Raw genomic sequence first — 18165 nt, forward strand, 5'->3', positions numbered from 1 at the left:
ACATGGAACCCAAAAGGGTTTTACCTGGAACCAAAAAGGGTTCTTTAAAGGGTTCTCAAATGGGAACAGCCGAAGAATCCTTTTAGGTTCTAGATAACACCTTTTTTTCTAAGAGTGTACTAATGTGACTGTGCAGCCAATGTCTGCGATAGCTATACCGGGAGCTCTAACGCGGTTCCACCTCTAACCCGTCAAAACACCAGCTATGGGGGTGTCGGCTAGCGTGAATCTGATTGAATCAAGCTCTATGTCTGTGTCTGCGTGTGCACAGCCATTGTGACTGTTTCTCTCTGTGCTTAACCCGGGGTTGTGTGAGAGGATTGTATGTTTTTAGAAGAGCTGGCTGGTTTATCATGACAAACTCTGTTAGTCTAAATTAATCTCCTATGTTCATCTCTGTGTCAGGACCAGGGGCGCTGCGTGCTAGGAGCAAATGATTTCTCCCCAGTCAGATCTGAAAAACTCTCACCGCTCCTCTGCAGTGTTTTATGTCTTCTTAAACATGTCCTCAAGGACCCAGGAGATCAAAAGACACTTTGGACGTCTACTCTGTCTACTCTACAGGTCCTACAGGATGCATGGAGCATGTGTCTGAGACTTGGAATGTGTCCCAAGTGGCACCATATTCCCTATATAGTGCACTTCTTTTGACCATGGCCCATAGTCACAATGTAGGGAATAGGGTGCCATTTGGGATACACTCTTGGGTTCAAGAGCTCACATATCTTTAGTATAACATTGTTTGGTTTATTATTGATTTACTGGTTTTCCTATTGTAATATTTTAGTTTATACACATATTTTTCCAGTGGTGTAAAGTACTTAAGTAAAAATACTTTAAAGTACTACTTAAGTTGTTTGTTGGTGTTTCTGTACTTTACTTTTCTATTTTACTTTTTACTCCCATAAATTTTCCCTGACACCAAAAAGTACTTGTTACATTTTGAATGCTGAGGCAGGACAGAATTATGGTCAAATTCACGCACCTATCAATATAATGCATTGTCATCCCTACTGCCTCTGACCTGGCGGACTCACTAAACACAAATACTGTGTTTGTAAATTATGTCTGAGTGTTGGAGTGTGCCCCTCTCTGTCCATAAATACAAAACAATTGTGCCATCTGGATTGCTTAATATAAGGAATTTTATGTATAGCATTTACTTTTACTTTGTACTTTTACTCAAGTTTGAACATTTAGTACTTTTTCCACCACTGTACTTAAGTACATTTAAAACCAGATACTTTTAGACTTTTACTCAAGTAGTATTTTACTGGGTGACTTTTACTTTTACTTGAGTAATTCTTCATTAAGGTATTGTATCTTTACTTTTACTCAAGTATGACAATTGAGTACTTTTTCCACCACTGTCCTTTTCAAGGAGAGTTGTCTGTACATTAACAATTTAGCCTACATTACATAACAAGACATGGTAGGTAGTCTTTGCTCAGGGCCTCCTTAAGGCATCCTTCTCAATAAGTATGGCTATACATACTGTTGGGTGCATACACACACACACATTTTAAATTTGAATCCACCAATCACATTTACAAAAAAAGGATCCAAACATTTCAAAGGTCCCTGTATGCATGGCACTCAAGGGTACAGAAAGCACCTCCTTCTCCAAACAGCTAGGCTGCCAATGACAGCTGAAACAGAGCAGTACCTTGCCAATTGCTTTGCCCTAGTTTTTGTCAGGCCCACAATCTGGAGGCCACACACACACACACATTATTAGGTCGATGTACACTTCTTTTATTTCAAAGCTTTAACTCTCAGTACTGGAGAAGTTTGAATGAATTGGAACCATCACTAATGTGTTAGAATTCATACATTTTGCTTAATATTTAGAACATGTACCTAATATGCTTATTTTTGCTTTATTTTGTTGTTGTTTTTTTCAACTTTTGTGACATATCACGGAAGAACGCTTCACTAGGAGATAAAATGATTAATTGATCTCATACTGATATTTCCCCAAAAACCTGGTTGTTTTTCAAAAGTAAGTAGTTGTGACATCTAGTGGTGAATGGTGGTACTTCAAAACAGTTTTGCGTAGGTCTGCTTAGAAGGGCAAGAACAAGCAGAAAGTCAGAGCCAGAGGCGGCAGCTCCAGCCCACATTATGTGTATGCAGGTGATAATAAGGAAGTTTATAGGATATTTATGGTTATATTAAGATGTGATTATATTTTATCTCAATAAACATAGTGGTAATGGTGTAAGAATTACAGGGGACCTACAAAGGACAAAAATATAGCAAATTCCATTTTGACTTTGCTGTGGGGTTCACTTAATTTCATAAACCTGTGCCCAGGAGGGGGAGACGGCTTGCAAATGCAATCTCCGTGGGGCCTTATTAGCAACAGTTGTTGTAACTTAGAGTGAGACAGACAGGCACCTTTCTATTGTGAAACAGTGCCTGTCAAACATTGACCAGTAGAGTAAACAAACAATTCTTCTTTCCTCACTCTCTACAAACTTTACTGACTGTGAGGCAGGCATGAACTACTACCAAGAATGTTGAAATACAAGCATTTGTGCCAGGCTTAAAAACTATTTGCCATGCGTAAAATGGCATTTCTTCCATGCGTAAATAGCAGGCATATATGCAATTATCAATTAGAGAAAAAATATATGTATTCTGAAACAAGTTTATATCTACGTTGAATTATTCCATAATTGAGGGAGTATATATATATATATATATATATATATATATATATATATATATATATATATATATATATATATGGAGTGAAAGGTCATGGCAAGTGTCTTTTCGAACCACAAAGCAGGTGAGAGCTTCCAAGGAAATGTTTAGTAGGTTACAGTGAAGGCTCCCTCCCTCCTTGCCAGTCTATTCTGGGCTGATATCTGCTTCCTTGCTTTTTATCTCCTCCAGGAGATCTGTCTCTACTCCTCCAGGAGATCTGTCCACTCCTCCAGGAGATCTGTCTCTACTCCTCCAGGAGATCTGTCTCTACTCCTCCAGGAGATCTGTCTCTACTCCTCCAGGAGATCTGTCTCCACTCCTCCAGGAGATCTGTCTCCACTCCTCCAGGAGATCTGTCTCCACTCCTCCAGGAGATCTGTCTCCACTCCTCCAGGAGATTTGTCTCCACTCCTCCAGGAAATCTGTCCACTCCTCCAGGAGATCTGTCTCCAGTCCTCCAGTGGTGGGTTGTCCTTTTTCTCACCCAGCTCACGTTCTGAGATAGCCAAGGCATGGGGCACGAGATAGGATGGAGGAGAGACTCCTCTTGCCCCCAAGATAATTACCAGCTTGTGTACCTAACTTACACTGATTGGCACACGCCAGGAACCTCGATAAGTTTGTTAAAATAACGTTTTTAAGTTTACTTTAGCAAGTTAATCAATAACTTGTCTGTTGTCTGTGTGACAGACCGCTAAGCACCAGAAAATCACCAGCTAATCACCAATGGCTATAAGTGAATAGGCTACTGGATCTGTAGCATAATATTATTCAGATTATATCAATTGTGGAAAGTTGAGTTGGGAGCAATTAGCCAAATAAGAAGAAGAAAATGTATTACTTTAAAATGGAGATAGCCTCAATGTCGCTGTCCATGCTGTCAATAATGGCACAGATACAAAGATTAGTCCTCTATCTATTTCTATGGCCTGTTGTTCACACATGCATCTGCCCTCTAGTTACAGTGTTTAATGGTGTATGTTGTTTGTATAAAAATATTATTAATCTAACTCAAATCATATTTTCATAAATATTGTTCCCGGTCTCCCCAAATTATTTGCTATTTGGTGGAACAGACAACAGATAATGGGTGTTTTCCTCTGCCCAAGGGTTGCTGTAATCACATCGTTTTGTTATAGCAATCTCACGCAAACATTGGTTGATGCATGCAATGCAATGTCTGAGCAGGGGAACACGACCAATGCATTTTTTTTTAGTTTCTACACAAAAGCTATTCTATAGGCTATCTATTTGAGCTCAAAGATTTTTACGGGAAAATTAGGCCTTGTGATTGGGCCACAGTCAGGCAACAGTGATCCAATCAGCGAAACACCTGCCTCTATGTGCACATTGCTGATGGGTGGTGAATGCACTCCGCAATCTAATACCCAGAGAGATGTTTGGAGATTCAGGTAAGTGTAAACATCAGTGAATCTACAGAAGCACACAGAACACATATATCAAGGCAGCGGTGATGGACAAATAGATTATCATCATCATGTCATTGTCTGGCCCTGATTTTAGTGAAAGGAGTATGTAGCCTACTCATCATGAGTCATGCTGGGTTGGTTGGTTGAGATCAGGAAGAATGACATTTTCTCATACCCATGGGAATGCATGTGAAAATTTGGTCAAAACTGAATATTCAATTAATGTAGCTATTTTTGTGACAAAAAAAAAAAAACATGAATAACCATATAAATAATTATAACCTAATTATTGCAGTTAATGATGAGCAAGAGAATTGGAGTTATCTCGGTTTAGGCTTCTCTTGTGCTCTTTTGAGTCATGCACACACTTTTAATTAACTCGTGCTCACATCTTATTTAATTTCGTTCCACCAGGCCCAATAGAGGTTCCATTCATGTATGTTGTAGAAACAATAGAGAAATAGCGGCCTACAGTGATCACTGAACAAAGTTGTGAATAGTCTTGGCCTTTTTACCCCGAACCGTCACCAATCATTAGTCGCGATCCATGAGTCTGCTAAAGGAGCCTATTGATCAGTCATTGACTGATTGCTTTAGACAAATAGTTTGTTATCCGAAAGTGCGAGGTCGAGTAGCTCACTCTTTTAATTGAAGATAACAGAGTGGGCAACAATGGCCCCATAATAGAATGAGAGTTTTGTGATTATCACTGCAGAAAGAAAATAAAAGAAACAAGAAGGGGTGCTCTAATTAGAAGAACCGTGGCTCGCGGGATCTCCCCCTGCTCCCCCTGCCATTGTGCGCGGGTGTGGGGAGGCTGTGTGGCCGGCAGGCAGGCGACAGGCGCCGGTTTCTGGACAAAGGGCTGTCTGCAGCCAAAGAACCTAAGCGTCCAAGCACCCATCCTCCCAAACTCCCAGCCTGAGCTGTGGCGCTTAACCCTTTCACGGTGATACGGGACAAGTTGTCCCCAACCAAGCTCACGCGTAAAATATGTCCATACAATAATAAAGTGTTCATCTGTACTACCTCGTGTGAAGACAATATTGGCGTAATTTCTGGAAAGTTATGCCTTCAGTTTCTGTAAGCCATTCGTCAACAAAATGCTTATAAGGCCTATGGCATGTTGGGCGCTGCTGTTTAATTTAATTTGTGTCTAATTTCTTAAGGAAAAATATATTTCATTTGACCCTTTTTATATGTCAATTCTTGTTGATTTGAATAGACTTATGGACTACCCTAGGCTACTGTATGTGTGTGTCATACAAATGGTGATCAGTTTTTCTCATTCACTCAAACGGTTAACTGCGTCTATAGACCAAGTGCTATTGAAAGTGCAGAGGATATGTGCGGTTGAAGTGGAGAGGGGGAGAGGGGGAGACGGAAGTTCCGTGTCTCGCCCTCCTATAAATACTCCTATATTACTATTATATTCTATTAATAGTAGAATACAGACAATACTACAGGAAACACTGATATAAACACTAACAGTGGCTCAGTTTAAAAATAGAGGCCTTGCATAATTTGTAAGTCGCTCTGGATAAGAGCGTCTGCTAAATGACGTAAATGTAATGTAAAATGTACTCACGCTCCTCTATTCAACGGCAACGCAATGTAAATATGACAATTATAGGCCTATAGGCTTAATTGTTATAAGAATAAATTGACTTGTAACTAATGACAGTTATACATTCTACATTGCTCTTATGAACAGAAACCTACAATACATTGATTTGCCATTTCAAGATGTTATAATGTAATATTTCGTTTGAATTTGTTACACAATCATCACTGATAAAGAACTAGAGAAATACTGGGCTGAAAAACATGAATTTTATCCTCAAATATACTGCCGACAGAGGGCGCCATACACTCAGTGAACTACTTAGGTCTTATTTCACAAAACCGTGTGTGTGTGCGTGTGTGTGTTTTCAGGTGTTTGACCATTTAAAAATTATATTTTATAAGGGGTATTATCATTCATTTAGAGGCCTCATTCATCTGATGTTGGGAGATAATAATGATAATAATACTACTAATAATAATAATGATAATAATTAGGCTATAATTCTAATAATAGGTAGACTATATACATTATTAATAATTCATTTAAATTATTATTATTATTATTATTATTATTAAGAATTTCAAATGTACTTTACCTTTATCCAGTAGGTACAAAATATGAGTGAACAAAACTTTTTAACACATGTTTTTATTTTTATTGAAATTGTGAGATAATTCAACAAAAAATGAATGTACCCGGACAACCAGCATAAGCAAGATACGCTTTCAATTTTAAATATATTTATATATAGATATGCATTATGCCCCATTTAAAGAGAAATGTTATCATCCTCTCCTGTGTTGGAGTGAAATGACCTGAGGTTTTCCTATATCTCTGCCTCTCCTGCAGATAATAGTCAGGTAATGTGACAAATAGGCAGCTTTCTCTCTCTCTTTCTCTCTCTTTTCTGATATTAGTTTTTGCAGACAGAGATTGCAGATAAACATGGCACACATGTTTGTTTCCTTCACGTGTCACAGGCAGATAATCAGCAATGCATTACAGATAAAGACGTTCTGGTTCAAACCAACAAGCGCTAAATAGCTTTCATTTACAGTATACGTTCATGTAAAATAAAAAATAATAAAAAGCAACGAGTTAAACTCTAAATATTATATACACGCCAATGTACAGTCTTAAATAAATTAATACCAATTGCATATTCTTGGATTCCTTTATAGCTTATTTACAGAATTTATTTTAATTACATAAATAGTTTTTAAAAAATTCTGCCAGAAATTATAGGTCTAAGCGTTCTTCTAGCAATTATTTTTCACGGAACGTTCATTTTATCCATCCCTTTTGAAATTATAGCCTATGTTTTATAAACTTTTTGGATGTAGCTTGTTTTCCTGTTGTTTTACAGGTTTCACCTTCTCCATAATGCGGGCAAAACGCACATCAATGTTCATTCAGTACTTATGTTGCTGCAGTGCTCTCATCATAAAACAAAAGCACGTCTATTGATTATAGTTTGAAACAGTTCTCTCTTCAGTCCCTAAAAACAATGCCACGACGTTGCCACTGTCGTTTTAACATCAATATGCTCTACATGTTGTTGCGGTATCCTCTTAGTGTGCTCAAGTTTTAGCCAGCAGCCTAAAAATTCAGTGCCCACTCTTGATTTTCATATTATTTCGATGCTTCAGTTTTCTATAATATTGACAGCGTTCAGCACACAGTAACAGTAGGTGACGCCGCTGGTTCTCTCTCCTTAATTCCCTGCCTCTGTTCTCAGTCCAGGCGCGCGAAAAGGTAGGCCTGTATTGCCATTTCCTCGCGTAATGTGCTGTACAAAATGTGTAATAAAGTCCTCTGATATTTCAAGCCAAGTCGTGGTGGAATATATTATTCCATTAGTGAGATCACTTAGGAGAGTCTCTGGGGGGGTACGTCTCTCTCTGGCTCTCCAGTCCGCTCACTAGTCTCTGGATGTTTTGGAGCTCATTGATAGAGTCCTTCATCGATTTGGGGGAGCTGGTCCTATGACTCGACCCCACTTTGTGGTTGTGGAGCTCAGGCACGGGACTCGTCTCTCTGCTGCCCGATTTGGAGGACTCGGAGCTGGGGTTTAGGCCGCCTGGCAGGCCGGTGGTGAGTAGACTTGTGCTCTGGGCCATAGACACCGGGATCTGGTAAGGGTTGAACCGGATCCGGGGGCGGGAGCTGGTGAGGAAGGGATTCCTCGAGAGCGAGCTGGTTGTAGTGCTGGCGGGCAAGGCGGAGGCCGCGGCTGCAGCGGCAGCCATGTAGGTGTAGGGGTAGGGGAACAGGCCTCCAAAGGTTGGCATGGGAATGCCCTGAAATCAGACAGGAGAAAATGGCTGTTAGTACAGGGACGGTGCTGGTGATAGTGATATATTCAGACCACGATATAGCCTACTCAAATGACTAGGCTTACTGAACCTTGGGGAGCCCGCTCAACGACCAAATTACGCACCGCCTGAATAGCTAGTTCACTTCAATAATTAAACCTACAAGGAAGTCGTCTTCTACCATGTTAAAGAACCCTTTAGAATAATGAAGGCTATACGGATTGGATGTTGAAAAGGAGAATGCTTATTCATAATCCAAAGGGAGGTAAATAAAAGCAAGGCCTCGCGTTTTTACTCCCACACATTCCCTATGAGTGGTTGTTTTATGGGTGGTCTTCTAAAGCATGTTCTTTTAAAACAAATATCAGACTGCTTTGAAACACCATTAACAGAACTGTTGTTCAAAATAATAATAATATATATATACAGGCCTAGACATTTTTTGGTCGCTCTTCTGGCAGCATGCTTCCTATCACTATGCAAGAGCCCCAAGACTCCCTAATCTTAGTGGCAGTGACCTGATAACTCAACAACATGCTGCGCATTTTAGTTCTGCGCAGAATAGGGCCTGCTAAATCTGGCCAGTCAAATGGTACAATGCAAGGCGTCTACAGTGGACTTTAGGCACTAAGTTTGCACATACTTTAGGCCTACTTGTAAGACTCGTGCTTTATTAGTCAAAGCCTATTCTATGGCTAAATAATACCGGCTTCAACGGTTTTGGTGACATCAAACGAGCATAAAGGCCTATAAGTGATCACTGAGTTCAAACAAGCAATTTGTTGCCATGTAGAATTAAAGCCGCCCTTACCTGAGAGGCGAGCATGTGCTGTGACAGATGGAAGGGGAAAGGGTTCGGTGTGCCCCCCGTGCCCTGGGCGGAGAGGCTGCCGTTTTCCATACCACTTGCTCCGGATACTGAGGCCAATAGATGGCCCATGCTCATGGCAGAAAACGCTCCTGGGCCCATAGCGAACTGTCCAGGGTGAAATAGCATTTGTCCGGCGTTCATAGGATTAAAAAACTGCTGGCTGTGCAAGCCAGACAAGGCCAGACTCTGCAGGTGGCTCGCGCTGAAGTGTGAGGGGCTCTCTGTTTGAACCATGAGCGGGGAGAAACTTTCTTTGGTTGCGCTTATCGCGCCGCTGTCTGTGGTGTCCTTTTTTGACGAATCTGTCGTGTCTTTCCTGTGCCTGTTCTCCGTTTTGTCTCCTTTCTCAAGGTTCCTTATACTGAATATGGAGTCGCTCGGCTTCCTTGAGTCCGGATAGTCGTCTTTCTTTTCCAGACTCGGCTTATCCTTCACCCGGTCCTCGCACCTCGGGCTGAAGGGAGAGGGCGGCTCCGGTCCAGGGCTGTTCGATGCGGTACAACGCTCGTCCTGATTATCAAGTTCTTGCTCACTGTCAGTACAGGTTTTATCATCTGTTATAAAAAAAAGTAGTAGTCAGAATTAGCTGTATGTTTGTGGGCCTAAATGTAAAATAACTGACAAAATGCCATGTCATGCTCAGACTTTTTATTTTATTTTTTAAGAGCATTAATAATGGAAAGTAAAATAGAGGTTGAAACGGCATTGTGTAAGTGTAAGTGATGATTTTTAGTGTACAGTCATGATTTAGTGTTAACATGCCTTTTCTAACCGTTTCCTTCCTAGATGTCAGCCCAGGTCTTATTCATTAACATGGGACGTTCATTAACATGAGCATTAACATGGGACGTTTGTGTTGTATTTTTAGGAGGCCAACTCTCTCTGTTTCCCCAGAGTAAATAGACTTCAGTGATGAATCGAAAGTTGAGCAGTCAGCAGTTGCTGTTTTTCGATGGTCAAATAGCCTGATTAAGTCTATGCATTACAACACGAAACAATTATTTAATATTTAAATAATAAGTGAGTTGAACAAATAGCCTGTCACAAAATAACATTTTAAATCTAAAGAACAAGAGCTGCTGAAAACTATCAAAGTACATTTTGTAATTAGAAAATGTACTATAACACTGTGTTTTCTTGGTAAATTGCACATGTATTTGTATTCTGTGAATCTAAAATGTATATTACTTGGATATAATAAATTAAATGAAGTGAACACAACCCGTATACTATTGCAATGCACAATGTGGATATAGGCCTATAGACTATTCTCTCAAATAGGCTAAATTGTTAAAGGATTTGGCCTATAGCCTACATATTTCAGCCACCATAAGTCTAAATGCCATTGGCCACAATTGCATTATTATGTTTAAGCCTATCAAACGAATTGAGATTTAGGTTAAATATAATGTATCTTACCTCGGCTGATTCGACTGAACCTAAGCGGGCTGGATCCAGGTCCGATTGGGGAGTGCGCACCATCTCTGCCGGTTGTTGGTTCGCTAGAGGAGGCATCTGAGTCACCCCCGTCTCGGTCCGCTTTGCATTGGTCTTCATACATCCGGAGGGAGGGAAGGGTCAACTGTTTCCTAGAGTTGAACGGTTCCCTTTTAATAATAGTGGGTACATGTATTCAAGTAAGGCATCCATACACCATTAACATGACATGAGGGCAGCAGTAGGCCGACCTACATTCAATGATAAGCCTACATCAGAGTTGAGAATAGCATGCATTTTGTCATTTTTTGGGGGGTTAACTAATAAACAGGTTAAAAGGAATAACGTTGGGGCATTGTTAAAACATGCATAATATAGGGCCTATGCATATGATCGTATTATGATAAATATAATGTATATAGAAGTAGGCTAGACTACACAGTCTGATGGGCGAATGCTTACCTTTTCTCCCTCCTTCCATTTCCGGTGTCTCTGAATCCTTTGGCAAAAGGGTTATTATCAATCTTCAGCTGTGTTATCTGTGGACAGGAGATGGAGAAAATATATTAGACAGTGCAGGGTGTAAACAAGATAAACGAGAAAAACAATGAAAAATAGGCCAAACCATAGACGTTACAATTTACTATTGTTATTATTATTAGTAGTAGTAGTAGTAGTAGTTGTAGTAGGAGTAGTAGTAGTGGTAGTAGTGGTAGTAGTATTAGTATTAGTAGTATTAGTAGTAGTAGTATTAGTAGTAGTAGTAGTAGTAGTATTAGACCTTAACTCGGCCTATGGGCCTATAGGTCCAGGCCTAATAATGTATTGACCTATATATAGGGTCACGTGTTTTTCTCAACTTTATTTATTCTGATATATTTCTCTCACACACAGTATCCCGTTAAACACACCGAACAGAACACACTCCAGTGAAAGGAAGCAACGATAGATGTTGCATTATTAATAGGGGTTTAATGACGAGGCGTTATTCTCACGACCCCCATGAGAAACATACAGTGTTTCTCCATCCATTTTTTTTCGGAGAATGAGAGAGGGGGAGAGCTGAGTGGGGGCGACTTGAACAGATGACTGACTATCTTATCCATAATTAATAATGTGGTTTGGATCATTGCTACTTCATGCAAGGCTTGTATGGAATAAAATACTGCATGGGCTTTGGAGCCAGCCATGTCACTGGAACGGCTGTGCACGCCGCTTGGCCTAAATGTATCGAAACGGGGTTGGTCCTGTTTCCCCCCACCTCACCTTGTATGGAACTCTTGAGGAATTCGCGAATAGACCAATCAGGGCGTCGCAGTTCCCCATCTGTCACGCTTTGATTGCGCAGGCAGCCTCTGAGACCGTGTAGCTCGCGGACAAGCTGACGAGGCTAGTGCCTTCTAATCGATTGTGACTCTTTGCCATAAACTTTACGATAGCAACAAGACCACCACAGGCCCCTCTGACACGGACGCCAATTAGACTCAAGGAGGGGGAAGAGGGGGGGCAGGGAGCTCGATCATTTTAGACTGCAACTAAAATAAATACACAATACATCAAATCTAGGAATTACTGACACCCTCAAGAACCATGGGGAAATCAGTCTTTAACCAAATAGTGTCAGTGTCCAAAGATGCGCCATCTACATAGATTTGAATGGAATTGTAGCCCATACTCAACAGCAGCACATCGTCCATAGCCCATAGACGGAAAGACAACAACAGCCAACTTTTTCAAATCCGTATTTTACTAGTCAAATATATGCCTGCAACTGTAGGCTAAACTGGTTACATAAGGTTAACCCTAACATTTGACAATGACGACCAACATGCGGTTTGATTGGGCAGGTGCATTTAGTCCTACAGATAAAAAACCCTGTAGCAACGGGTTCACTGTAAAAAGTCTGACTATATTCCTCAACATATCATTAAACAAATCATTAAATGCAACAAGGTTGTACAAACGAGTGAGGCAATCGAATTTCATAAATGAGCCAACTTTTCACAGCATAAAAACAAACAAAACAAAAACTAAATTGAACCTCAGATTAACCCATTGCTGATAGAAAATCGTGGTATTTATGTGAATATAGGCCCAACCTCTAATGCCGAGGTAATTTCATGGTCTCGAACATTCACGTAGCCTATGTTAAATTCCACTGTATTGTACTGTATTGTATAGGCTACCGTATTGCATTGCTTACCTTGTCGTTTTGATAAGCTGTGACAGCGATGAAGTCTGTCTCTGGGAACACATATGTCCTGAACGTGCTGTAAGGGAGCTTCAGGATGTCGTTGGCCCTCACGATATGAAACCTGGGCTGGTATTTGTGCATGGAATTAAGAATCGTCTGTGGATAGAAGGAAAAAAATGAATTATTAGCATTTCATCGACACCATATGATGCTAGGCCTATCTCAAAATAACTCTTAGGGCCATAAGTGATTAATACAATACAATAATGTACATCACATGAGATTAAAATATGTTATTATTATTTCTTATAAAAAAGTATTATTCATAACAGTGAGTAGGTCTATTCAGAATTGGCCTACAGCGTATTCTTAAAATGCAAGAGAACACACCTTTGGTCAACATAGATCGAGATACAAAACAGTGTTAAAGATAAACATTTAATGTAATATTTGCATTATCATATCTTCTGGCTAATCTACTGGGTATCTGATAACATTTATAACACATGTATATTCTATACATTCATTAACTACTACAACACGTAGGCCTATACACACTGGCTGGATAATTAAAGGCCTAGATCTATCAAAACACTGTCTGCAACATTTAGCAAAAACGTCTGGATGCATCTGGCATGTAAATGTTAAATTTGTTTACAGTCGGTTTGTTTGCACATAGGTTTATGAGCGTTGAACGAACACACGCTGTAACACTGCAGCTTCTCTCTATATAGCCTACTTTCTGAGGCATCCATCATTTTCCTCTTCTTCGCGGTTTATTTTTACAGTAGGCTACAAACAGCACTTTAGGGACCGACGGCGAAACATGAACAGGAACGGCCTTCGAGTTCGAGTACAGGCTACATCCACACATTGTTTTTATTCCACGCTGCTTAAGCTGGCTCAAAACAGTGAGGCTAGGTCAGAATAAAGCTATCAAAACTACGTCAAAGGACGCCACAGAGGCTCGCCGGATCCAAGCCGATTTCCACTCTGCCCAGTTTCCTTGACCAGATTTCTGACTCTCATAATCCCCATTTCTCACGAACTCCCTCTTCGCTTATATGAGGCTTTAAAAAAATAGCAAATCTAATACTTTAATCATGATTTCAATCCTCTTCCACAATCGTGTAAAACTCAGTTTTATAAATGTGTAAATGCGTAACATTAGCATACTATATCTACCAACAACAAGAGCATTCATGATATTAGATGTATAGTCTACTTTTATGGAGCTTTAAACAAAAATATATTGAGAGATCATATTTGGAAACAGGCCTATGTCGACATTGAGTTGAACAGTTTCCTTCCTGCATGTCGACAGTGGCAACAGCGTGGCAATACTAAGCCATACATATATATAGTGAAAAATACAGTGCCAATACGTTAGCCCTACTAAAATAATGTTGCAAATAGAATGAGAGTATTCAAGAACTATAGAAATATCTCGCTCAAAACATCCAACAGTGTGTCTTTAAATACACTGTGTTACTCCATAACCTAAAACATATTCTGTATAAAATGTGTGTCATTTATTATTATTAATCAGAAATACAATTGCGTGTTTAAATGTAAATAAAAGTCAACATACAGTACTTACAAATCCATGCTTGTCCGAGATATTGTTGGTCAGCTTCAGTTTATGAAAAGCAACAGGCTTGGCCATCCACTGCTCTCCCGTAGCCGGGCTGTCCGGGTGAATGTACATTCTTTTGGGCATCTCCGGATCGGCCTTTCCCGCTACCATCCAGCGAGAATTGTGGAACTTGTAACGGCAGTCGTCGGCAGCGACTATATCCATCAATAGAATATACTTGGCTTTTTTATCAAGACCATTTATTCTGACTTTAAACGGAGGAAACATTCTCCTGGAAGACAGACAAATATGCGTGGAATTAACTCCATGTAGGCTTATTCATAAAAATATGACATTTAATGTTGTCAGACAAGACCCAGAAATCTGGCAATACCATTGTAATAACACGTCAATAGGCGACTGGCTCTCTCCTTTGTGTCCAGGGAAAATGCAACACTATTTAATCGATATAGGCAAATTATAAAGTAATATTAATTGACAGAACTGTTCTTCATAATAAAATAATTCCATCGAATTATATACATGCAACTTTGCAAATACCATGATAGTTGTAGGCCTAATAGCCAAAAGTATTCTGTATTTATTTTCTATTGTTGATTATAATATTCCGGCATTCGTCTGTAATCAGCCAAGTGAAATATATTTATGACATGACACAATCACTTAGGTTAAATCACAATCCTCTTTTTCAAGTCTGGCAGTCTGTTTACGAAATCCAGAAGCTCAACTGTCATGACAGAATGCAGTTTGATCCATATACTGGTCTCGTTTTGCTGACTAAAGCCAGGGGAGTTTTTCCCCCCTCTCTGGCAAGACTACTAGCCTAAACTCAAAACGGCTTGTCTTAATGCAGTCTACATTTTCAAAATATTGCAAATATTGATCCTTTACGGTCCAAACTTGATTATAACTTGATTATAATCGTGCCATCGAAACTAAATAAAATGCTATCAGTCAGGTCACAATAGTAAAGAAAACTGTGATTGTATTTATCACTTTTAAGTTAAATAATTAACTTATTTCGATGATAAACTAGGCCTATAAATTAAAGAACAGACAATAGACTACAATGAAAAACACAATCACATCGAGCCAGTCTAGCCTACAGCAGGCCCTGTAATATTATTTCGCTGTAATCTTGCTGTAGCGTTACAGAATAAATCTGAACACAAAGCCTATACAGTATGGACAATGTTTGTCCCACCAAGATTGACATGCTATAATCGCCATTGATGGACAGAGAATAACCATGACGCTGTAGTCAGCCTCGCTGGCAATAATTATCAGAGCGCACTCTCACCTTCCAGATTTGGTAATAACCATCTCTGTTCCTATTTTGTGAAACTGGTCCCATAGATCCTTGGCCTCCAGTGTGACTTTAGGGTCGTCTTCTACCTCTTCCTCAGGCTCCAGGCTCTTCAGGCTGCGGAGATGAGCCGCCTGGTGGTGGTGGCTGAGAGCCGGGTGGAGCCCTACCTCCGCTGCTCCGACGAGATGGTCGGACATGGGCTTAGTGAGAGCCGCGTGAGGCAGAGTCAGAGTCGGGAAGAAGGAAGGCTGCGCCGCCGCTAGGAAAGCTGACATGGAGAAGTCGGTCGGCCGGTGAGCGTGGAAAGGGTGATAAGCCATGGCAGTCCCTGTGAAAACTGGATCTCTCATCGGTGCATCCAAAATATCGAAGTGAAATTATGATATACAGTGATATTCTCCCCCCTCGGCAAAAACAGTAGGTCAGTTTCCAGAAGAATGTATTGTTATTTCTGTAAGAAGTATACAGAAGTAATTTCGAATACGGTGCCAGATAGCCTATGAATAGACGGGTTATAGACGGTTATTAGCAGAAAAAAACTGAATTGATAAGAACTAGCCTATACTACACGTAAACTCCCGTTGCTGGTACTTCCACGAAGTGCAGTAACAATATCAGTCGAAGATAGAGAAGCAGCGACGCTTTGAGAGTGCAGTAACAATATCAGTCGAAGATAGAGAAGCAGAATCGGGGTTTCCTTCTTTCTCCCCACCAGTCGCTTTGAGAAAAATAAGATGTGTCTCTCTGAAGGCTGGAGCAATCATTCCACACGGACACGGAGTTGAAATGGTTAGATCTTGCCCTGTTCACTGAAGAACTGTGACTATCTCACATGTCCTTCCTGCCTCGATCCCAACACTAATGAACCAAGCCCCTTTGATTGCTGATTTTACGCTTTCTGGACCAATTGTGGGCCTCTATAGGCGTGGTTTTGACAGCTCCTGCCAGACTCGAAGAGAGGGGGGTGGACAATAAGGTGTCGGAAGCATTAGCAGTAAGAAAACATGTCAACAGAATAAAATATTAACCAATGACAGGAAAGCTCTGGAAATCCCACCCCCATCTCCAAGCCAAACACCGGGTCAGCCCTCAATTCTTGACCGGTGGAGGCATCACCTCGGTCGGCTTGCGCTTTATACTTTCGACGAGGTGCATAACTCCAGCCCAGAAACAGTGCCCGAATTGATAGCCTACGTGTATTGCTCTATAGTCGCTTTCATGATAGCCTAGAGGTAGGCTAAATCATGTTAGTAGGCTATACCGGTGATTGATTTTTTAAAGCATGAAGATTCACAAATAGATTCGTTGTGGTTCCATTCCATGTGAAGATTATATTGTCAGTTTAGGTCCTCGTCATTTTGACCTCATAGCCATTCTATCTGGTTTCGTTTGTTTAGAAATCCGCGTGCAGGTTTATCTGTTTAAGTGTGTATCGTGGTTTGGCCATAATAGTATACAGTTCCATCACTGCTTGTGCGTAATGATAGACTGATAGACAGATGATAGACAGACTATGCTGAGACGGAAAGAGAGTCCACAGCCTCCCGTACATGAATGGTAGGCTATCGGACTCGATTTTGTGATTATATTTCAGGGCTGTCGATTTCCGTGACTCGCTGCTGTTTTGTGAACGCTTCACCGCAAGGACAGCGACTAATAAACCGGACATTGCCACTTTAAAAACAGCCCCGGGTCATTCGAAAAGCGCAGCACCAGATGCTGCATCGAAGCAAGAAGAAACGAAAACAGATGAATGAATGAATTTCGAGAGCAAACTCTACAGATAGAACGCGGTGAGTGCTTGCTTATAGCCTTACAGAAACTAAATATATATTGTTTTTCTGACGTGTAACCTATGTCCTCTTCACTTGGTTTTAGGCACAATAAATTATTCATGCACACGCTATAACCTACGCAAAGTGAATTATTGTACATTCACTGTATTTGATTGCCTTATATCCTAAATAGTGAAAATAATAATACCAGGAATAACCTGACGTAGCCTATCGATAGCTCTCTGATACTATACTGTATAGACGTAGGCTATTCCTTTTATTATAATATGACCTTCGCTCTCATTTTCAGCATAAACTGACACAGCAATGAGATGATTTATAATAGATTGTCATGGGGGCAGTCTCTCTTCTGCGCGTGAGGGCACAACAGCGTCCTGACTCGCCTGGGCAGTTTGTTGGTGTCAAACCACATACAAGTACATAACACACTTCAGACCATTGCAACGACCCCTACGGCGACCGGACCAGAAACTCGGTCTCGGTACTGTTGTGTTGTACCTTTAAGAAATCCATTCTGTGGACCCTTGGCTTGATTAACTTGGATTCAGTTGGTTAAAGAGCCGTTTGGCGCCAGTCGGCTGACTCACCACAATAAGAGCAGACTCTTGTCACTTCATATTTACCCTAAAATCCTACCAGCAGCGAGCGCCCTCCAATCCCCGTCGCCATCCACGCCAAAGCTGCGGCGTATGCCTCGAGTTTTTGGGCTGAGAATGCTCTTTCGGAGTGATTATTACTTTGCATCAAAATATGAGAAATTGGATATACACGGAACAGTCTGCCCAGAAGTTGATCCGACGCAGACTAGTAGAACCGGTTCCGCTATAGCTCAATCCAGAACATCTTCACTTCGACATAAAAACTGAAACAACAACTAATAATCCTTCCGAATAAATTCGTCAGATACAAACCACACATTTCCGATTAACCATTT

At 40.6% G+C, this 18165-nt stretch overlaps 1 protein-coding gene across 4 annotated transcripts; it reads right to left on the reverse strand.

Moving 5' to 3' along the window:
- Positions 1 to 6350: 6350 nt before the first annotated feature.
- LOC121567889 (T-box transcription factor TBX2b-like) lies at positions 6351 to 16295 on the reverse strand. 4 transcript variants are annotated; one of them, XM_041878244.2, is made up of 7 exons: positions 15427 to 16295; positions 14121 to 14397; positions 12539 to 12685; positions 10798 to 10874; positions 10318 to 10505; positions 8839 to 9452; positions 6351 to 8012 (listed from the first exon to the last, which is right to left on the reverse strand). In XM_041878244.2, exons 1-7 carry the CDS (start codon positions 15783 to 15785, stop codon positions 7578 to 7580), a joined length of 2097 nt encoding a protein of 698 aa, XP_041734178.1. In that variant the 5' UTR covers positions 15786 to 16295; the 3' UTR covers positions 6351 to 7577. The 4 variants fall into 4 exon arrangements, with proteins under 4 accessions (XP_041734178.1, XP_041734179.1, XP_041734180.1 ...); XM_041878245.2 differs by having other exon boundaries at positions 14130 to 14397; positions 15427 to 16294; XM_041878246.2 differs by having other exon boundaries at positions 10318 to 10487; positions 15427 to 16294.
- Positions 16296 to 18165: the final 1870 nt, after the last annotated feature.

This window comes from Coregonus clupeaformis, chromosome 6 (assembly GCF_020615455.1).
Source record: "Coregonus clupeaformis isolate EN_2021a chromosome 6, ASM2061545v1, whole genome shotgun sequence".
Taxonomy (NCBI): domain Eukaryota; kingdom Metazoa; phylum Chordata; class Actinopteri; order Salmoniformes; family Salmonidae; genus Coregonus; species Coregonus clupeaformis.